The following is a 23,637-nucleotide window of genomic DNA, read 5'->3' as shown; positions in this document are numbered from 1 at the left end:
TGCAAAAAAAAACATGTTAAAAACACAAAACAGATATGGGGGTTGTTATGTTAGTATCTGCCTCATGCCCATAGACCAGCAATCAAACAATGAAATTTAAAAGAAACATTAAATCACATTAGAATACTTTGGCCCTACGAGGCCTTGACAAAAGCAATATCATTTGACCAGTTCTGAATTATGGCAGCCTTCACCTTGTGAAATCCACCTGTAGCCCTTTCCAAAATAAGAATATCCAAAAAAGAAGCAATGCCACGAGGAAGACAGCTGAATATCTGGCACAAACCAACCTTTCAACATAGACTCTCAGAAGCTGTTAACGCTGCAATTAAAACTCTTATTTGCTGTGAATTAAGAGTTACATTAGAATCATCACCTAGTGAAAGCAAACCTGGACATAAAGGAATGTCAACATTTCGGAAAACAGACAACGTTTGTACCACATAGCTCCAAAAAGACATAATGTATGGGCACTGCCAGAATATATGAATATAATCCCCAACAGAGCCTGAATTACATCTATTACAACTTTTTCCACTGGACAGTTTCATCAGAAAGGCACAGCATGGCGTTACATAGATCCTGTGAACTAACTTGAAATGTATTAATTGATGAGACAAATTTTGATGTTAGATCAAAACCGTGTAATTATTTTTTGTTTTTATACCAACTGCTCTTTACGTTGTGTGAAAACATCATGACAAACGGACCAATATAAATAATTCAATATTAATTGTGAAAGAAATCGTGTCTCATTAACTTCTATTAGCAAGAAAGAACATCCTTTCCTTCCCCTAAAAAACTTTCCACTGTGTTCCAGCGACATTTTACTACAGTAGTTCTCAATTTGGTATTTATTTCTTACAACAAATGGTGATAATACTTGCCGTTCCAAGCACACTTTAAACAACAGCTTCTCAAAACTGAAAAGGCTGGTGCTATCCTCAGACAACATGAGAAGCAAAATTCCTAGAGGGTAGAGGGGAGAACCAGAGCAGTGGTTCTCCAGCCAGTCCTCAGGACCTCACAGATAGTTCACATTTTTGCACTATTCAAGCGCCCAGCTCTCCTGAACACAGCCATTAAGAACACTGAATACCTGGTACAGGTGTGTTGGAGCTGGGTTACAGCAAAAATGTGGAGCGGCTTGAGTGCCCTGAGGACTCAAGAATCACTGAACTAGAGGACATGAAGTTTAACCCTTGTGTGGTGTTGATGTGTTTGTTACTCAGTGGTCTGGTGGTCCCACCACATTATTGTTTTCTAAATCAATACAGCCATAACAATTTATGTAAAAATACCAGATGTTTAAAATATCACAAGTGTCCAGCGTAGGGTTCTCCTTTAGCAGCTGTAGCCAGTCAGCAGCCTGTCCATGTTGTCCTCCCTCACACACACACACACACACACACACACTAACAACAGCAGGCCATGTAGGTGGAGAACAGAGTGAAGGACACAGCACCTCCACACTTTTACTCCCTGCGGGTTCACCCAACACCACGTGTGTAATATAAATGTGTGGGGGGTGAACAGAGTGAAGACACTGAAAATGGGTTATTTTATATGTTCTTCACAGAAAATGAGCAAAAGGATGAAATAACAATAAATCACATCATTTTTTCTTTTGGTAAACACTGAAAATGGGTCCCACAGACCTGAACACCACACAAGGTTTAAAACCTCCTCAAAATAAAAAAAATCAGCAAAATAGAACAGTTCAAGCAAATAAATGAACAAACTTTAATTCTATGAGCTGTTATTAACAGTAATATGCTTACATTTAGAAATGTTTGACACTTTTACCTTGGAGACCATATGGAAGAAAATACATGTAAATGCACTTGCTCAGCTAAAAAAATATGTGCAAGTTTTAAAACATATGTGCTAAATGTATTTACATATACTATTTTTGAATATTAGAGTAAATGCCAATATTTGCACATACATGTTAATATAGTGAAATATATGCACATGTGTAGATGAAATATATGTAACAGTTTCAGGTTATAATGACCTACATCTAAAAACAGCTACAATACTGAAATATATTTCCTTTGCATAGAGAAATGGTTCAGCAAAAAATCAAATGTACACAATTTTCCACTTAATCCAGCTGTAGTCGATCAGCCGAGACATGTTTGATGTCCAAATTTTGCTTCTTTAGTTCAGCACAGGAGCTACACGTACAATATTGTTAACAGACACTAGAAGTCAATAGTCACCCAAACCTTTTCCGTGAATATATCCTTAAAAACTTCTCTCAACCTGCTCAAACCACTTCCAGCTCTTCATTAAGGCTGCATGGACTTGTTGATGTGGGTTAGAGCACAACATGGCTTACTGTGACCTATAAAAACAAACAAAACTTCACTTGCAGCTGAACACAGTCTCCCCAAACAGCATATATCTTTACTGTGACATATATACACAGGTTTTGTTTATTTTTATAGCTCACAGTAAGTCATACTGTGTCCTAAACCACATTAACAAATGTGTACAAACTTAATGAATGACCTGGATCCAAATTTGTGGGTGCTTTTACAATCTGGGAGACACTCATCCCCAGCCCCCCTCTTTTTCATCCAGTTTTATCCCCTATAGTTTTATCCCCTATATAATGTTATAATATATAATGTGTAATATATTTCTATACAACATATATACATATATATATATAAAAAACACAGAACAGCATAAAACATTTTAACACTACTGTTAGATTTTTCTGAGCTTTTAAACTCAAGTGAATCCAGCTCAGCCAATGAGCTGCTCCGCTCGCCAGTCAATCATCACTCTCTAGCAGTAATGCCCGCCTCCTGCTGCCTAAAACCAGTTTGCTGTAGAAAAAGGAAACATACAGGTGAGTTTTTTTTGTTTTTTAGCGAAATTCATCCTTCTACTTTCTAAAATTAAAGGAAAGTTTTAACTTTTCATTTTTATTCTTGAGCGCCATTTACTCTCGTTCATTTAGGACTCACTTGTGGGCGCCCTCTGCTGTTTGGCAGTCATGTTTTTGATATAACGGGGAGAATAGAAAGTGGCCAGGCTCCACATAAACCGGCTCTGGCTAGGTCTCCCCATCACATGATACTCCCAGCGATAGGAGGGTGAAGGCTATCACATGCCTACTCTGAGTCACTTGCAGCCAGGCACTGCATCGTCTTGAACTGAGGCTAGGACATCATCATCAGAGCTCAACACGCTTGGAGGAGAACACTAACTGCCAATTCTGTTATATCAGCTAACACTGGCTAGCATCACGCTGAGTGATGAGGGGAGAGGAAAGAACACCCTGCCCACCCAGAGAGAGGGGACAGTTATGATGTCTTGTACTCCTGGCCTCAGATGGCTGTGGCATCACAGGTGATCGAACATGCCATCACATGATGACAGGAGCCCACTTTCAATTCTGACACGAATCCCTCCAGCTCTGACACTCATGAAGACTCCATTTCCCAGAACCCAGAACAGATGAACCTCCACAATCCACCAATCATCGTTCCAGTTCACCTGAGTACTATCCTGTGTCACCTGTTATGTGTATCATATGACTAGATCTAGCTTAGTATTTCAGCCTGGGCTTTAGTATAGGTTCTTTGTGAGTTAATGCTCCTGTCTGTAAAGCTACTGAATGTTTCTGTCTGTTATATTGCCTTTGTGTTTTTCTAATCATGTTTTTGGACTTCCTGACTTTGTCTTTTTGTCTTTGCTCTTTCAGATCCAGTTGCCTGATATTGTTTGTTATGTTTGTCATTCTCTGTATTTTGACCTTTTTGGATTTGACCACCGCCTGTCAACTGACTGCGAGCCAACTGAAAAACCCTTTACAAGTAAAGCCTCATTTCTTGTTTATTTTTTATTGCGAGCGTCTGGCTGGTTTTGTCCTGTTACAAATTCGAACCCTGTGCCGGTTTGCAGTACTAGCTCCAGCTCTAAACTAAAGAAGCAAAATTTGGACACAAGACATGTCTTGGCTGATCTACATCTGGGGTGAGTGGAAAATTACTTCTTGATCTTTCACCTTTAAGAAACTTTCAGTGGATGTTGTTTTTATTTTTAAAAGAGACCTGTTTGCAAATTAATGTGTGAGTGTGAAGGACGTTTTCTCATTTAAAGAACCTTCTACCAGGCCCGCCGGCCCTGTACACACTCAAATGAAGGACCGTTTGAGACATTAGCAGAGGGAAGTGAGCCTTCTGTGGACTCCTTCCTGCTGAATAATACACTTTTCTATATCTAGAAAGGGCTACGTTATGTATTTTAAAGATAGAGCTCTTTGCAAACGGGCATACGAGTGTGAAGAACCTTCTACATAATATACAGGCATCCATCTAAGCCAAGGCCCATTGAGTAACCTTTGTTCTTGAGAGTCCAGTACACTAGATAATGTAATAGAGAGTATAATACTGGGGTTAATGGAGAAATGAGCTCTACAAAGAGACAGATTATGTGGGATCAAATTCAGAGGCAGAAAAATAATCACCCAGAGAAAGAGAAACAGAGAGAGAGAGAGAGGTCTTGACCTGTAAAACAAACGAGGAGGAAGCTGACACACGAGAGCTTGTAAGATATTTCCTGGCAGAGAGGTTGCGTTTAGATTCTGTAGAGCGTTGCATCTCTTGGCGGAGGGACGGAGCAGCAGTGGGCTCAGTGTTAGCGATTAGCTCTCCGTGCTGGCGCAGAGGAGAGAGTGGAGGCCTTTCTCCAGGCGGAGACTTCCTCCCGGTCCAGGGCTAACAGAGGAGCCTCACAGAGGGCCCATTGTGCGCGGTGGCCCTGTAGAGCCGTACATGAAAGCAGCGCATGCCTCGCTTTCACCTCAGGAAAAGGGGAAGACAAATATCTCATGCTTAAGTCTGATTAAGTTATGCGTCCCCAGATGAAAAAAAGAGGATAGGAAGCTGCTGGGGGGGCCGCGTCTCCGAGTGTATTTGGTTTCCGCAGCAGGTTCTTCCTTTGTGTATGTGTTTTAATGCGTCGTGCTGTGGGCAGGCTGATGTGACCAAAACCAGCTTCTCCCCTGCGCTCGGTCTCAGTGCCTACCTTCACGAGCACACGGCAGGTAGAGCACCCGGCGCGCACACACACCCTCACACATCACCCCCCCGACCCGCACACACACTATAACACAACGATACACAAACACACACATATACCCACACTCCCCCTCTCAAAGGTGCCCTGAGCGAGCCGTTACATTGGCCAGGCCCACCAGCCCTGTGCATGTCCACGCTGAAGAGAGGGACCATTTGGGACAGCAGCAGACAGAGGTAAGCTTTCTGTGGACTCTATTATGCAAAATAATGTGCTTTTATTAAATGTAATGTATTAGACTTAATTTTGCACTTCTATTGTTGTAATTTGCACCTGATGTGTATGTATATATATATATATATATATATATATATATATATATATATATATATATTGCTTGTAGGCATATTTTTGCAAAATCTTGGCATTTTGATATACATGTTATTGCTTGTGGTAGTGTAATGGTGATCATTCTGTAATTTCCATTTTTGTCATTTTTGCCTCATATGGCTGGCTTGTATGTTGCAATATTAACACACTGCTGCAAGTTATGGCTCATTTTTTATTGCTATCTGTCTTCTGTTTGTTTTAACACTGAGAACTGTGGATAGCATAATAATAACACCATGCAAATGTATTGGACCAGACCATATAATTCCAGCTGGTCATCCAAACCAGGAGCCTAATACAAAGTTTCCTTACATTTAACAAGGATTACATTCATAACAGCCATAATAGCGAGTGGTAAATTAATCAGTAATAGCATGTGCATGTACTCATTTGTGCAAAGTAGGACAATCATAAGCTGGACTGTCTCAAATGTATCAATATTCAAAGGAAATTGAATTTGCTGGCACAGAAATTGTGAAATGAATGAATATGTGGAATGCTTAACGCAGAGCCAAGGAAAACATAGGGGCGCGCACACGCACACGCACTCAGGCACACTGCACACACTGATGGGAGAGCATAAAAGCCCAGCTCTGTGTGAAGCATAGTCCCTCTTTCAGTATCTCCCCGCTGAGTTCGAAGTCAGGCTCTGGCCACAGAACAGCCTCACTGAGAGCTCGTTTCTCCTCACAGGGCTGCAGAGCGAACGCAGGCGTTCAGCTGCATCCTTAATTAAGTACTGTAAATTACTGTAAACACACTGTCATAGAGCGGCACCTGAATATAAATATAAATGCAAAAATGCTTCTCAAACATCTGACCCTAAAAATAGCCAAATCTTGAAGAAGTTCACAGAAAGAAGTGTGTATGTGTATAAGTGTGTCTCTGTGCATGTGTGTGTGTGTGTGTGTGAGAGAGAGAGAGAGAGAGACCAAAGAAAAAAAAAAGTGAATCCTGAGACTTCTCCCCTCAGCCGTAACTCACTGCCATCCTGTCCACAAACCCTGGTGGAATTTCGAGTGTGAGCGCTGACACAGATTTGGATAGATGCTTATAAAGAAGCTCTGTCAGAGCTCTCTCTCTCTCTCTCTCTCTCTCTCTCTCCCTCTTGCTGGACTCTCTCCGTCTCAGCCCGAGGACCAGAACCTCGTCCACAGCATTTCTTCCTCAGCTCTGATTTTGTATTTAGCCTCCCTCGCTCTGAAACCTGATGGCGATGACCTTCATAACCCATTATAGAAATCTGGGACCCATACTGGATTTCTGGGTCATTAAAGGGCCCAAATCATACATTTGTTGTGTATTATTTATTGTTTTTCCTTGAATCTTATAATATTGTGTGAGTATATGGAACAAAAACACTTTTAGTTCTTTTTACATCACTATTTTCCAACCTCTCTATATCCCTTAGAATTAAAAAACTCATATATGTTAATGACCTCTCTCTTCTGATTGGCTATGCTTCTTTCAAAAATCAGTCTGGACTGAAACACTGGGTGGGGCTAAACTGCTGTAGGCTGAATAGGAGGATACACGGTGTTGATTTCATGACATCACAAAAAATAATAGATTTAAAGTGGGCTGCTTTTGCAGTTTAGTGTCCATTTAGTGTCTATCTGTCTTCAAACTTTAACAACTCTGGGTCTTTTATTATGAAAAGAGCAAGAAAAACTTGCTTTTACGTGATGAAGGCTCTTTAACAATAACGGGTAATTAACACCAGCAATACTAATAACTCATACTTTTAAGTTTTGTTTAAAAAAAGAGGTTAAACTATGTGTAAGGCAGGTTAAAACTCTAAAGATTACAATATTTAGTTTGCTTTCTTATCTAGAACAATTCACAGCAGTATTCTAGCAAGACATTAGGAGTCTAGCCCACAGACTCTTATTAGTATAGCAGTGGTATTCCTGGAAATTGAACTCCAGTCCCTCATGTATGCTAGTTTCCCCCACTCTGCTCCACTTTTTAAGAATTTAAAGGAAAATGCCCATCAATACTGTCTACACAGGTCACTTCATGCACAAACTAAAATCAGTAAATTATTTTTAGTAGTTACTGATTGTTTTTCTCACAGGAGGACCATTAGGGCCTTCTAGGCCTTCAGAGAAGCATTAATGATGTCTGTGTAATTGAAAAAAGTGTAATTGTTGCTCATTTTTAATTCATCTAATCATCATCAAAGGGATACAATCTTGAAACACCCGATGGAAAATCATCCGATCAGAATTTCTGGTAACACTTTCTATGAATGTCACATTTGTAAGCATCTATAAACACATTTGTAACATGTTATAATGCCTTCATATGGCATTATAAACATGATTATAAATATTTATAAAAAAGAATTACACTGAATTACACTTTATAGTCATGTTTATTATACAATATGAATTGTTAATATAATGCATTATAAGTAGTGTTAATAACATGTTATACTGCCAGTGCCAAAGAAGTCAGTCCCAGCTTGGAGAGCGTAAAGTAAAGACAAATACCAAGCTAACGGTGGTGAACATTACCTTTCCCACATTGGGTAAAACACTGATGGCAGCTCTAGTTTAAACTCTGACATTTGAAGCCTGTAATGTGCTTTACTGTGAATGTTTTAGTGTTTCAGTAAATCCTTCAGTAAATACTTCAACTTGTAGCCTCACTCTGAACACTGGAGGAGGCTTTAGTACAGTACGCTTCACTTTACTTAGAGTGGACAAATACGACTTATGAGCTCTTATAATTTGTTATGACCAGTACTTATAATGTATTATGTAAACAATTCATAATGCATAATAAGCGTGGCTATAACGTGCAATGCATATTTATAAATATTTATAGCCATGTTTATAATGCCTTATGAATGCATTATTACATGTTATGAATGTGTTTATAGATGCTTATAAAGGTGACATTCATAGATGTAGCCAAGCAAGCTCTCCCATTGGCTAGGACATCAAGAACAGGACAAGAGACATAACATGTCAGATAAACAGCCAATTTAATTAGGAAGTGAGCAATCTAACCAGTAGTTGAACTACAAAGCCCACCCTCCTCGGACACAGTTGACTCTAAGCCACACAACTACACTAACAACAGCAACGACATCAGCAACAACAGCAACATTGAGCATCCATTTTACCTGAGAGTGTGGCTCTCCAGACACCCTGCACGGCTGTATCCCCTCCTCATTGCAGCGTGGTCCATGGTGGGCACCACAGTATACTTTGCTACTGTGAAGAAAGAATGACCGAACATGACCGTGAACCAGCTCTGGTACGGCTTTTCCCCGAATTAGGCTAACTGATGTAAGCTAGATCTAACATACTGACATGACAAGCTAACATGTTGGCACTTCCTCCACCAGAGGTGTGGACTCGAGTCATATGACTTGAACTCAAATCCATCTCGAGTCACGAATTTCATGATTTTAGACTCGACTCGAATCTAAATCAAGACTTGACTTTGACTTGAACACCAGTGACTCGGACTTGGACTTGAGTGTCATGACTCAGAAAGACTTGAGACTCAAAGTGGAAGAAATGTGGAGAGTCTGAGTGAATTTGTTTCCTGCTGTGAATTGAATAAACAACAATGTCGTCAAATGGCAGTCACTGTGCTCATGCTCGGTTTATTTTATTGCGGAAGACAAGAGAAGCGCCAGGGCTCAAGTTCGTCTCCGTAAGCTGGAAACAAGCGAAGCATCAACAGCATAAATGCACGCTCACTAAGCTGACTCTTACTGAAGGAGCTCACCAGGCGAACTGACTGTGTTCCTCACAGCATCTCTGCTAGACCGATTTTAACAGCTTCTGCAGGTTCATATAGGAATTCACTGTTCCACCTTAAGGGAAAATTCAATTAAGAAGCTGGCGAAATAAAGTCAACTTCAGCTTCGTACATTCGCCATCATTTTGCTGTCTTTTCTGTAAACTTTGTTCAGCTCGGTGGTTTTGGTTTCTCTTGTTCTCTAAATTCAATTCAAACTAGCAGTTGTTTTTAGTTGGCTGAGCTAGTTTTTATTTTAATCCTGTTCCCAAAAATCATAGAAAATAATCTTCAAATATAAAGTTTTTTTTTTATTTTTTTTATTAAGTTTAGTAGTACTTTTAAAATTCTTTTCATATGTACCGCACTACTCTTTATGTATACCAGTATGTCTGTCATGGTTATCTGTGTAAAAAAATATAAATAATACTAAAGTAATACTATAAATTTAATATACAGCCATAAACTGTTAACATGCTGTCATTAAAAGGCTACAGTACTATTAACATTACTCAGTGTTATGGCCTTAAATTAGCTGAAGAATACAGACTGACTTGATTATGACTGAAAGATTAGGACTATTGACTTGGGACTCAACTTGAGACTCACCTGTACTGACTCGGGACTTGAATCGAGACTCAACTGTCTTGACTTGGGACTTGAGTGTGAAGACTTGAGACTTTCTTGTTACTTGCATCTTAGTGGCTTGTTTCCACCTCTGTGCTCCACTGAGGAGAATATATCTTGTGTAGAAGATGATGAATCCTTATGAACAGCCTACATTACATATAATGAAAATAGTTAAAGACATAGTCGGACTAAACTTGCATGAAAAGCTGACGCTCTTCTAAGCGGGACAGCTGGACTAAGCTGAAAAGGAAGACATTATCCAGTGGAAAGGAGCTAATATGGAGCAAAAAAAGACCACTCGATTTGGTTCTTTAGGTACTGTTCACATTCTGAGGGGTCATTTTTCAGACAATAACGATGTCAGTGATCTATCCAACAGGGCTGTACAGCACATTCAGTAACACAACAAACACAGACAAAGAAGAACATTTATAAATATGATTTTTTTGACTGTCTCTGTCATTCAGAAGTGAAATCCTTTAGCCATTGTGCTCTGACCAGCTTACCAGCATCCAAAACAAAACATTATGCTGGTCATGCTGGTGATCAGCCATGCTGGTCTATGATGTTTTCTTCTAGAAGGGTAGCCACACTACCACTTCTCAGTCACACATTAAGGTACTTAGAATAGTAATAAAATACAGTGCAGTGACAAAGTGATAAAGCACTGAGCTGACAGTTTATTAGGTACACCTACCTTGCTCTAAACACTGACTTTAATACCAGGTTACTGGCCTAAACAAGGAAATTTACCTAGAAAGGTCTGTCAACTTTTTTCAGCATCAGCTTTTAACCTTTGCAGTTCTACGTTAGAAGTTAGTCCTGCGATTAACTTTGACAGCTTTTGTTACACCAGTTTTTGCTACCTTCTTAGCTTCTCTGAAGAGGCAGCAAAGTCATCAGACACAAAACCTACCCATGTCCCTTGGCTATTTTTGAATAATGCATGTTTTCTAATTAAACTTATAGTAATATAATGGGCCCTCTGATGGACTGGCGATCTGTCCAGGGTGTATCCTACCTTCCGGCCAATGACTGCAGGGATAGGCTCCAGCTCCCCCCACGACCCAGAAGGATAAGCGGCTTAGAGGATGTGTGTGTGTGTAATATAATGGAAAAAATATGATATATACTTGGTCTAAACGTAAGCCTACACACTTAAAAAACGGTTCTTCAAGGGTTCTTTAGTAAAGGCAATGGTTCTATTTAGAAGCACGAGTTCAATATTGAACTATTTTATGCTTAACCCCTTAAATGGCCAGGTGTTGACCAGTTTGCATTGAAGTTCCTGTAGTTACTGAATAATAAGACTTAGTATGTAATAAGCCTGAGATTTTAAGGGATTCAGTGGTTCTTTACATGGACCTTCAGATTGGAGAATGTGTTGTATATGGTTCTGCGTACTGCTCTAATAAGGGTTCTTCTACCATATCCAAGCTTGACACTGTAACAACAGCAGAAGCTCTTTTGGTGCTATGTAGAACCATTTGCAAGAAGGTTCTGTATAGAACCATATACAGCGCATTTTCCATCAATCTGAAGAACAATTTCACCATGTAAAGAACTATTTAAGCATGACATGGTTCTACATAGAACCTATGCTTTTAAATAGAACCATTATGTTTATGAAAGAACCCTTGAGGAACCGTCTTTTTAAGTGTGTAATTATATATTTTCCCCTTTTCTGCTGTTACTTTTTCCTTCCCTGCTGTAAACCTGATAAGCGCTCATTAACTTTTACTGATACTCAAATATCAAAGGGGCCGTATTACAGAAAATTCTTTGTCTTAGCTTAAGATCTGACAGGTCAAGATTAGATTTTTCATAAGTTTGTATTACAGAAGCAAATCTGATCTTATCTCAAGTGAGCAGATCTTAACCTACTCGATCAAAGTCGACAAGCAACTCAACTATCATGTCTGTTACCTGAAAACTGACCACACGCGCACAGCGGAAACGTAAATACGTAACCAAAGACAGCTACTGTCACTGATGGAAAAAGGTCAAATAAAACTAAAGCGCAATAAACTGAAAGTTAAGAATACTGTTTCAGTGCTGTTTATCAGAGCGTCGCTGATCTCCTGTTTCAGTTTCCCAAACGCTTTAGCCGAGCGCGCTAACGTTACTCCTCCTAATAAACAGACATACGTTCAGCTCCGTCTCCTCGTTATTCACCACCATCACTGTAATATTTCATCATCAACATTAACACATGACGGTAATCAGAGGGAGGTCGTTTCTGCAGCGTCTGAGATTTTTAAAATGCTATTAGAAAAAAAACTCAGGTCAAAGCACAATTTTCAGTGTAGATAAATGTAGCGTCATTATATCAGTTACAGTGAACTGTGCTGCTGTCACTGCACAAAACAGTAGAAACAGACGGTTAAACAGAAGTTAAGACAGTTCTGGGGTTTATCTTAAAGTTAGGACAGAATTTAGGAGGTTTAGTCTGGTTAGGATGTTTCTGTAATACTGTTTTCTTATCTGGAGTTAATGATAAGATTATAATTATCTAAGAACTGTTGTTCTGTAACAGCTTCTGTCTTAAATTCAGTCCTAACTAAAGCTGTCATGGTGACTAAGAAGAAAAGATAAGATTTCATAGCTGAGAAGTTTCTGTAATATGGTCCCAGATCTTCACAGACCTGCCAGTAGGTCCAGATTTCCATTCCTTACTCCTATAACATAATAATAACTGAGATTTTGCATGTAGTTATTAAATAAGCCTTAACATCTGCGACATTTAAGAGGTGAAAAGAATCTTGTCCAGCATTTACCATCCAACCTCTGAACTTTCAAACACAACAAAGCTATCACTGAGTGCCTTCAGGACCACCACCCTTTTGAATGGTTGCTTGGCTCCTGAGATGGAATTTCAGGCTTTGGAAGCCAGGATGGCCTCGTATTACAGCTCTTACAGGCTGTCGGCACCTTGTTAATGAGTACTGAAATTCTCCATCCTCAGAAAAGCGCCCTGCCGCCCTAAAGCCTGAAAGCAATTTGAGATTTAGGAAATAGGCTAATGCACTTAATGATGGATGCCACGTTTATGGTATGTTTTTGCCATCACGTTTAAATAGCGTGGAATGCCAAACTAAAAAATAGCCTCTTATTACAAGGAATAAAAGGACAGGAACACATCTTTTCTCTTGTACTACAGCGGGTAGCGTTTGGTGAGCCCAAGCCCATGATTTTTGAGAGGTTTGTTTGAGGACGGTTTGCTTCATGGCCAAATAAAGCAGCCCTCGTCGGGATGTTTGGCGATGAATGTCTTTGCCTTTGCTTGCTTTTGGTAAGACTCGGGTCACAGAGTGCAACCTCTGTGCTGCTTCATATAACGTGAACATAATGAAAACATTCTGCACAATAGTTTACTCTGGAAGGATTTAGCAGGAAATATATTTTAGTAATTCTGAATTTTGCATTGCTCTGCAGATAGTGGATTTCATGCATTAGGATGAGGGAAAATAATACTTGAGCTTTATTCATTCAGGGTGTGTCCATGGTTCATATTGATTAATCCCTTCAAATCTCAGGCTTATTACATACTAAGACTTATTATTCATGATACTCATGAGCTATTCTTAGGTTATAGAAGTGTATAATAAAACCCTGGCCATTTAAGGCGTTATGGGTTATGGATGGTCTGGATGTTGTCTTCAGAAATCAGCTGAATCATGTGAATATTCCTGCAGCTCTAATTAAAATAGAGTTTCCTTAATGGTTCTTGGAGTTGAGCTTGTAGTTCTAGGAAAAATCTATAGAACCATTACATAATGTGTAGGTTCTGTAAACTTTAAAATGGTTCTTCACACTCACACATCTCATTTAGATCTTCAAAGAACCATCCATTAACAAACCAAAGTGGTTCTTTTGCAGCAGTGGTCACTAGACCTCCTCCAGGAGATCTACTTTCCTGTAGGTTTCACCCCCAACCCACGTCTAACCCACCTCATTCAGCTAAACAAGGACTTCTGAAGGCAGTAATTAGATGGATAAGGTGGGGTTGATCAGGGTTGGAGCTAAGGTCTACAGGAAGGTGGATCTCCAGGTTCTCGGTTTGGACTGTATTGGTGTAGAAAAAGCCCTTAATTGATATAGAACATTTCAGAATTGGGAACAAACCACTGAATAAAGTAAGTCTCAAATCTTGACACTCAAGTCCAAAATCAGGTTGCAGATCAGTACAGACAGGCCTCGAGTCCCGAGTCTTAAAGTTTGAGTCCTAAACAAGTCAGTATTCATTCAAAAAGTGGTTCAATGACATGAACAAGCTGAACATAAACTAAAAACAATAACTAGTGTTAATTTTGTTTAGATGACAGACAATAGAAACCAAAAATGACCATGCTGACCAATGACCAATGACCAGTTTACAGAAAGGAGAGCAAAATGAAGGTGAATTTGGTGACACTTTATTTTGAGGGTCCTTTTTAGATGAAACAAACACTCAATGGACTCTCAGTAGCATGTCAAAAACATATGAGGGTTAGGATTAGGTTTTGGATTGAGGTTAGGGTTAGGATTAGGGCCAGGGTGAGGGTTAGGATTAGGGCTGGGGTGAGGGTTAGGATTAGATTTTGGATTGAGGTTAAGGTTAGGATTAGGGCTGGGGTGAGGGTTAGGATTAGGTTTTGGATTGAGGTTAAGGTTAGGGTTAGGATTAGGGCCAGGGTGAGGGTTAGGATTAGGTTTTGGGTTGAGGTTGAGGTTAGGGTTAGGATTAGGGCTAGGGAGAAGGTTAGGATTAGGTTTTGGGTTGAGGTTAGGGTTAGGATTAGGGCCAGGGAGAGGGTTAGGATTAGGTTTTGGGTTGAGGTTGAGGTTAGGGTTAGGATTAGGGCCAGGATGAGGGTTAGGATTAGGTTCTGGGTTGAGGTGAAGGTTAGGGTTAGGATTAGGGCCAGGGAGAGGGTTAGGATTAGGTTTTAGGTTGAGGTTGAGGATAGGGTTAGGATTAGGGCCAGGGAGAGGGTTAGGATTAGGTTTTTGGGTTGAGGTTGAGGTTAGGGTTAGGATTAGGTCCAGGGTTAGGGTTAGGATTAGGTTTTTGGGTTGAGGTTGAGGTTAGGGTTAGGATTAGGTCCAGGGTTAGGGTTAGGTTTTGGGTAAGGTTGGTAAGGTTAGGTTTCGTGTAATTGAAATAACGTATTAACAACACATCTACTTAATATAAGTAATGAATCAACAGAACATCTACAAGATATTTACTTCACTGTTCAGACGCTTCACTACTGCTACTTCACTGATATGTTGTTGATGTGTTACTGATAATCTGTTAAGAGTTTATTAATCATCTATAAAGAACAACTACAGATAAAGTGTTACCATGAATTTTGAGCTTGTAAATCCTTTAGAAAATCCTTCAAACAGGGAGAATTCAGGCTCCTCTTAACTAGTATGAAGAAAACAGTAAGCTAGCCTGGTTAATTAATCCAGTAAAGCTGGAGTTTAAGTGCTCAGTGAAGGCTCATTGATACTAATTTGAACTTGAGTTTTCAACACATAGAGGCAAACTCGAACACTCTGGCTCGTCTCACTTATCTTCTGAAATGAAATAAGCAAAACACAGCCATAGTTTTTGATGAAGTGACTGTTAGTGGTCCATGCCAAGTACACTTTCTCTACAGTTCTGGAAAGCTTTTAGGAAATCTATCCTTTTACATGAAAAATAAGTGACTGTGAGGAGTCCTGTCTGCAGACAGACTTCTTCCCATGTCTCTTCCACTCTGGGCCTCGAGTCATAGGGCTTGAATTCAAGTCATAGTCTGACTCATCGGTGTCTGAGTTAAAGTCGAGCTGCAAGTCCAAAGCATGCGACTTGAGCCCACGCCTCTAGAACATTTACATTATGTACATACTTAAAAAATAAGGGTTCTTTAGTAAAGACAATGGTTCTGGATAGAACCAAGAACATTCAAAGAACCCCTTGCATGATTGAAGGGTTCTTGGCATGGTGAAAAGGTTCTTCAGTTTGATGGAGAATGTGCTGTATATGGTTCCATATAGCACCAAAAATGGCTTGACATCATAACAATAGAAGAACGCTTTTTGGTGTTATATAGAACCATTGTCAAAAATGGTTCTATATTACACCAATTTGAAGAACGCTTTCACAATGCAAGGAACCATTTAACTTTGCTTTGAGTGTTCAGGACCATTTTCTGTACTAAAGAACCCTTGAAGAACCATAGATGTTAAAAACTGAATCTAATAGCAAGTGGTCCTTTGAAAGGTCCTTTAGGGAACCAAAAGTGGTTCTTGTATCAAGTCCCTCCAACAATCCTTTTTCACACGTTTCATTTTCATTAGCTCTGCGCAAAAACTTTCTCAGCAGTGTAAATCAGTTAAACCCCTTAAATGGCCCAAAGTTTTCTTACACACTTCTATAACCTTAGAATAGATCAGCTAGTTTGCATTGAAGTCCCTGTAGTTACTGGATATCATACAACAGTTAATTCCGGCCACGCAAGCTGATTGGTTGAGAACCGTTTTAACCATGCTGTTATGGTGAAACAACCACTACCCTACAAAAACTGTATCACTCCGCTGAGACGCTGTTGCTAAGCAACGACTTTGACAGCTGTATGAGACGCTCAAGCCATTTGAACATTTTTAATTCTTACATTGCCACAAACAGAAAATGGACACTTTTTAAGATCACATTTGACCGACAGTCGATTTGGTCAGACTCTGAAGATGAGACGACACTAAATTCCCAAACTGTCATCACCACTGAGCAGCTTTTCAGTCGGCAGCTGTGACAGAAGAACAGCTGAACAACCTGGAATCAGCCAGAAATGAACCCAACACCATTCGCCAAACTAAATGGGCTGTAAGATGCTTTACAGACTGGCTGGAACAAAACAACATTAATACTGATCTAGCAAAAATTGACGAAACTGAGCTAAACTTGATATTGCGGCAGTTTTATGGTTCAGTCTGATCTGGTCAGACTCTGAAGATCAGACTACACGTTTGGCGAATGGTATTGGGTTCATTTCTGGCTGATTCCAGGTTGTTTAGCTGTTCTTCTGTCACAGCTGCCGACTGAAAAGCTGCTCAGTGGTGATGACAGTTTGGGAATTTAGTGTGAGGAGCTGGAGAACGAACTGCCGGCTGTGCAGCGAGTGGGCGGAGCTCGTTACTCTGACGTAGCAACAAGCTGCTTGTTAAGGAACTATAATTTGGTGAAAGAACTGCGAACATTAAAACATACTAAACGCCGCGTTCACGGCCCAGTTTATTAATTTATTACTTTATTTATTTAACTGTTGTATAAAAGCAATAGAACACTCGAGAAGTGTGTTATTGTGAATAACATCACCAAATCACAGCCGTGATGTTATTTCGCGATAACACACTCCCTCTCAGGTTCTATTGCTTAAATAAGCCTTAGTATGTAATAAGCCTGGGATATTAAGAAGTTCTGTGGTTCTTTACATGGTGAATAATGTGTTGTATGCGGTTCTATTGTAACAACAGCACAACCTGTTTTGGTGCCATGTAGAACCATTTTGCAATGGCAATAGTTCCATTTAGAACCATGGTTTCTATGTAGAACCATTTCAGGGCCTACCGGTGGGCTCAAAGTTTTATTACACACTTTTATAACTTATGTTGATAATAGCTCATCATCAATAAGGGTTCTTCTATTATTTATAAGCTTGCCATCGTAACAATAGCAGAAGTTTTGGTACTATGTAAAAAAAGTTTTGTATAGAATCATACACAGCACAATCTCCATTAATCTAAAGAACGATGTCACCATACAAAGATTTTATCATGAAATGGTTCTAAATAGAACTTATGGTTCTAAATAGAGCCATTGTGTTTACTGAAGAACCCTTTTTAGGGGTTAAAGGAATCTGAAATGTTGGTACACTCTCACTCATTGGAGTCTCCCTCTCACAGGTGGATGATGATGATGCCCTGCCGGTTGCTTTTGGGACTCCTGGTCCTGAATGTGGTGTTGGCCTCTCCCACAAGAAACGCCCGGCAAGTGGAACTAGACAACTATGATGTGGATATAGACAACTTGGACCACGATACCATTGAGTATTACGACGAGCTGATTGACGAGCCTCAGGTGGGAAAGTGAATGTGCCATGGGTTATGGGTCAGGTTCCTTTTCAGTCTTTTTCACACTATATAGCGTAGACCTCTGAGGTCATGGGTCAGTTTATAGTCATTTTAGGCGATAAGCCCTCAGAAACTCAGAGCATCCAGTGACATTTAGTGAAAATATGTCTAGTACTACATACAGGAGCACTTTGTAGTTCTATAGTTACAGACTGTAGTCCATCTGTTTCTCTGCATACTTTATTACCCTGTTCTTCAGTGGTATGGACCCTCACAGGACCCCCTTAGAGCAGGTATTATTTGGGTGGTGGATCATTCTCAGCACTGCAGTAACACTGACGTGGTGGTGGTGTGTTAGTGTGTGTTGTGCTGGTACGAGTAGATCAGACACAGCAGTGCTGCTGGAGTTTTTAAACACCTCACTGTCACTGCTGGACTGAGAATAGTCCACCAACCAAAAATATCCAGACAACAGCGTCCTGTGGGCAGCGTCCTGTGACCACTGATGAAGTACTAGAGGATGACCAACACAAACTGTGCAGCAGCAGATGAGCTATCGTCTCTGACTTTACATCTACAAGGTGGACTGACAAGGTAGGAGTGTCTAATAGAGTGGACAGTGAGTGGACACAGTGTTTAAACACTCCAGCAGCACCGCTGTGTCTGATCCACTCGTACCAGCACAACACACACTAACACACCACCACCACGTCAGTGTTACTGCAGTGCTGAGAATGATCCACCATCCAAATAGTACCTGCTCTGTGAGGGTCCATGGGGGTCCTGACCACAAAGTATGCAGAGAAACAGATGGACTACAGTCTGTAACTGTAGAACTACAAAGTGCACCTATATAGTAAGTGGAGCTGATAAAATGGACAATGAGCGTAGTGGTCATAATGTTATGCCTGTTCAGTGTATCATCATGTTAATTTTATGTTTACCAAGTTGTCTCCATTAAATTAGGAAAAGTTATTAAATATGAAGTCAAAAAATATGTCAATCACTTATTTAGAGACATTAAACCTTGAATGGAGCCAAGCTGACCTCAAAGATAACAGTAGGGGTAGAGGATAATCTGCTAAGCCCAATTGACTTGATCCTCCTTACTGATCTGAACTATATGGCTAAGAAAAGAATAACTGAATGGAGGACAATGAAGCGAAGGTCACGTCAAAGGTGTTCAAAATGAACCTAGCAGATGTTTTTGAGACAAAGTGAGAGAAAAGCTTCGTACACATTTACTAAGATTTCAGAAATATGATCCACGACTCTTTGCCATAACATTAACATTGTGTACAGCAAGTGACCTCAGATTTCTGGGTATAAGAGCCAGGCAGGGTAGCCAACTGAATACATGCTTGAAACATGTAATAAATGTCTGCGCACCTTCATATTATTAAGTAGCAGTCTAGGTTTCTAATGGATAGCTAGTCCTCTACTGGTCAGCTGAGAACAGGTTACAAACCAGTGAACAGAGGTTGGCCAAAGTAATACAGATGATTGACTGGGCAGTGAATTGAAGGCTTCTATTTAAGGCCTTAACTGTTGATGCTGACTGTTGATCTTATCTCATGCCAAAGTGTTCCAAATATAACTTCTGATTCATATTTAAAGGAACTGTTTGGTCACAAAGTCTAGTTTTATAGAACCATTTTGCAATGGCAATAGTTCCATTTAGAACCATGGTGTCTATGTAGAACCATTTCAGGGCCTACCGGTGGGCTCAAAGTTTTATTACACACTTTTATAACTTATGTTGATAATAGCTCATCATCAATAAGGGTTCTTCTATTATTTATAAGCTTGACATTGTAACAATAGCAGAAGTTTTGGTACTATGTAAAAAAAAGGTTTTGTATAGAATCATACACAGCACAATCTCCATTAATCTAAAGAACGATGTCACCATACAAAGAACCATTTAATCATGAAATGGTTCTAAATAGAACTTATGGTTCTAAATAAAGCCATTGTGTTTACTAAAGAACCCTTTTTAAGGGGTTATTATTGAATTTCGTCCTCATTATTTATAAGTTATTCCGAGTGCTTTGATATGAAATGGTTCACTCGCCAACTCTCTTTACAGTGGTGGTGATAGGAACCAGGGGTTGCCATGACTACAACACAGATATAGACATTTTATTTACTATCCAAAACCACCAGTGAACCTACACAAGTCTTCTGGGTTTTTATATGGAACGTTGATGATGATAAAATAGTGATAAATCTAAAAAAAAATGCGTTTTTGAGGGGCTTCACAATGCCATGCATGCACCCCTCCACCATGAACTGATAAACAACAACAAAAAAAACACTTTAGGCCAAAATCTAACCACAAAACTATCATAAAACTGAGGCATCAGGCAGCATATTTGTAAATATTTAGTGCCATAGCTTTCAGTAAGATAGCTATCAGAACACTTCAGACGTCTGGTTCCTATCACCACCACTGTGAACAGTTCAGACTCTGTAAGTTTCTCTAGAACAGAGTGTTTCACACCAAACCCCTCTGAACGACTTTCATCTTAACAGTGATAATCAGTGGAGTTCTCTTGAAAAGCACCATCATTCTTTGAGGAAACACTTGGGTTACTGAATGTTCATGAATCATCATCAGCAAAGCTCTTCAGGGATGAATAAACGGTACAGCGTTACATTTCAGCACTCTGAAGAAGAAGCTCTGCTTCTTCTCTGATTTTCAAAAGTGTGTATTTTGGGGGAAAAAAATACTTTTAAAGCTTTTTGCTTTCATAGATCATCTCTCCAAGTGTTCTTCAGACATCCTGGATTGGTTCCATTACACAAGCACATAAATTCCTGCAGTGTTATAGTGTTCTACTGGAAACTTTTCAGTGAGATGCGTGGAATCTGTAATATGTGGACCGTATGCTTCAGACACTTTCTGTACTGGCCTGTGAAGTTTTCTGTTGGCAGAACTAAAGAAAGCTATGTTTGGTAACTGTTTCATGCTTTCCATTTGCAACTATCTATGTCTGGTTATGTTTATGCAGGATTATCAAACCTGTCCGATGTTTTCAGAAAAAGTGGTAATACGTTCTTTTAAGTTCTAGGTATTAACCAGGTAATTGTGAGGTGCTTCATAATACCAGGGAATTGTTTGGGTAACATGATGCCAGGTACCAAGACAGTGACAAGACAGTCTACTGCCTAAACATGTGACATTACAGTTAAATTTATACCTGCTATCATTTCACACAGAGTAATCAGACAGCACTTTGGAAAATGTACCTCACATTTACCTGGTTAATAGAACCTGTTGGGCATTTCAGTATAATTTGGTACCACCATATTACTTATAATAACCATCTAGTGCTTTAGAGATTGTACCTTATACTTACCTGCTTAATTCTTGGATCTTCAAGAACTGTAAAAGAAAGCACTTCCAAAAATATTTAGTCACAGTCTAGTGGTCAGTATGAGGGAATATGTGTTTAGGAGTGTTCTGCTTAAGATTTGTAACACACATGCTTTTATTTTGTTAATCAGAATCAGAATCTTTATTTGACATGTGCCAGATGTACAAAGGTTTTCTTTTGGTGCAGTTGTCAACATAAAATGAAATAAATTAAATAATTAGAGAAAATGATAAAAAAAATTAAAAATGATAACAATTAAGTACTGAAGCACATATATACAGTATGTAATGCGAAAGATGAGAGCAGTGAAAATATATGCAAATATTTCGCTGCTGTCGGAAGAAAACCTCGTATCTCCAAAATGGTAACTTTACAGGAGAAGGAAAAAATTTACTTTACTTTTAATGTAAGTCAATGGAACCAGACTTTTTTTTTTAGACAATTTTGGGCCGTTTCTTTTGGTCCATTCTTCATGAAATTTACACACAAGGTATTTTTAAATTATTTCAAAAACTGATAAACAACAAAAATGGAGATACAAGGTTTATATATTTGTATCAAGTAGATAACTTTACAGGACTTGGAAAAACGTTATTAACTTTTAATGGAAGTAAATGGATAAATAATGTTTTCCAAGTAATGTTGGACTATTTATGTTGGTCCATTCGTCATAAAATTCATAAAGAGACATCATAAAGAGCAACTGACTTTTTCAAATTTTGATAAAAAATGAAAAACAACGAAAATGGAGAGATGAGGTTTGGTCCCAATAGCCATGATACGTATATATATATATATATATATATATATATATATATATATATATTTGAAATAATGGGCCCACATCTCAGCTATCCAGAATGTTCTCTTCTTTTAGAGTTTAATGTAGTATGTAAAACATATTGTTCACTCCCCAGTCTATATGTGGAACTAAGCCCATTTTGAGTTCGTTTTTTCTTTGATGTCATAAAACTAGCTCATTTACATATATCCACCTATTCAGCCTATAGCAGTTTAGCCCCACCCACTCACACTGAAGTTATAAAGAGTGTTTCAGCTCAAACTGCTTTTTGCTTTTTGAATGAAGGCAAATACAGGGCAGCCAATCAGAACACAGCATTTTTACATATGTCAGTTATTATTAAAGGTACAGTGACCAAAACAGCCTGTATAATTCTAAGGGACTAAGAAAGGTTGGAACATAATCATGTAAAAATTAATTATGACTGTTTTTGGAATACATAAAAACCTTGAGGAGTACACAGATATGTAGTGTACGGGCCCTTTAAAGTGCATGTGTGCACCGACTACAGTGGAAGAAAGTAGGAAAGGTCCTTATTCAGAAGGATTATGGCGCTATATATACTTGTGATGCCCATATTTATTAAAGCAATAGAAATTATTTCTAATGATAGAAATTACTCTGCACCCTCCCTTTTTGCTTCAGCCTAACAGACAAATAAACACCCATACATAACCATAACCATGTGCTACTGCGCGAGCTATATAATCATCCAGCATTATGTTGAGTAATCAACCTTAGTGAACCCCATTGTGCAGAGGATGAAAATGACTACTTCTGCCTTTTAAACTGCTCTTCTCTTCCAATAACATGATCTCAGCACACAGCCGTGACAGGAACAGATCAACAAAGCTGAAAGTTTATAGATTTTGTCATGAAGCACCACTGAGAGAAAATAAATAACACACAGACATAAACTGAACAGTTCAGCCTTTCACTGATGGAGTTTCCAGCACCAAAAAGGTGACGTTAACAGTTTGAATAAACACTGTATGTCTTTCTGTTTCACTTTAAAGTGTACAGGTGTTCATTGGCACAAACAGCTTGTATATCCTCCATAGAAAAGCACTGACCAATAGAATGGGATGCTCTAGAGCAGCCACACGTGGGCCTAAGGTCACCATGCCCAGTGTGGAAGGGGTATAAAGCCCTTCAGCATTGGGCTGTGGAGCAGTGGAACTGTGTTCTCTGGAGTGATGGAGCTCCATCCAGTACCTTTGGGATGAGCTGGAGTGGTCCAGAACTGACCATCCAACATCAGTACCTGACCTCAGTAATGCTCTTGTGGCTGAACGCAATCAAATCTTCACAGCAATTTTCCAACATCTCATGTAAAGTCTTCCGAGGAGAGTAGAGATTTGATTTCAGGAATAATGGTGGATGAACAGGTGTTTACATGGTATATCTGCTGTTCTATAAATGGAGCAGATTGCATCCAATAGCCATGACAGCTCTTCCATATACAGCATAAATATCTTAAATGCGATCATTTTAAAATATTCAACCATAGAAGCGGTTGTAGATGCCCCACTACAGGGCCAGCATGAAACAGATATG

The 23,637-nt window shown here is 39.3% G+C and overlaps 1 protein-coding gene across 1 annotated transcript in view; it reads left to right on the top strand.

Annotated features, from left to right (window-relative positions):
- Positions 1-5,052: 5,052 nt before the first annotated feature.
- Positions 5,053-23,637, top strand: part of epyc (epiphycan) — a 44,790-nt gene continuing 26,205 nt past the window's right edge. Inside the window, exons 1-2 of the mRNA XM_036577691.1 lie at positions 5,053-5,273; positions 17,731-17,905. Coding sequence (XP_036433584.1) covers positions 5,227-5,273; positions 17,731-17,905 — 222 coding nt within the window. The 5' untranslated portion in view covers positions 5,053-5,226. The remainder of the gene's footprint in view (positions 5,274-17,730; positions 17,906-23,637) is intronic.

Source organism: Colossoma macropomum, unplaced genomic scaffold (assembly GCF_904425465.1).
Source record: "Colossoma macropomum unplaced genomic scaffold, Colossoma_macropomum, whole genome shotgun sequence".
NCBI lineage: Eukaryota > Metazoa > Chordata > Actinopteri > Characiformes > Serrasalmidae > Colossoma > Colossoma macropomum.
Note: the sequence above shows the minus strand (reverse complement) of the source record. Positions and strands in the feature narration are given on the sequence as shown.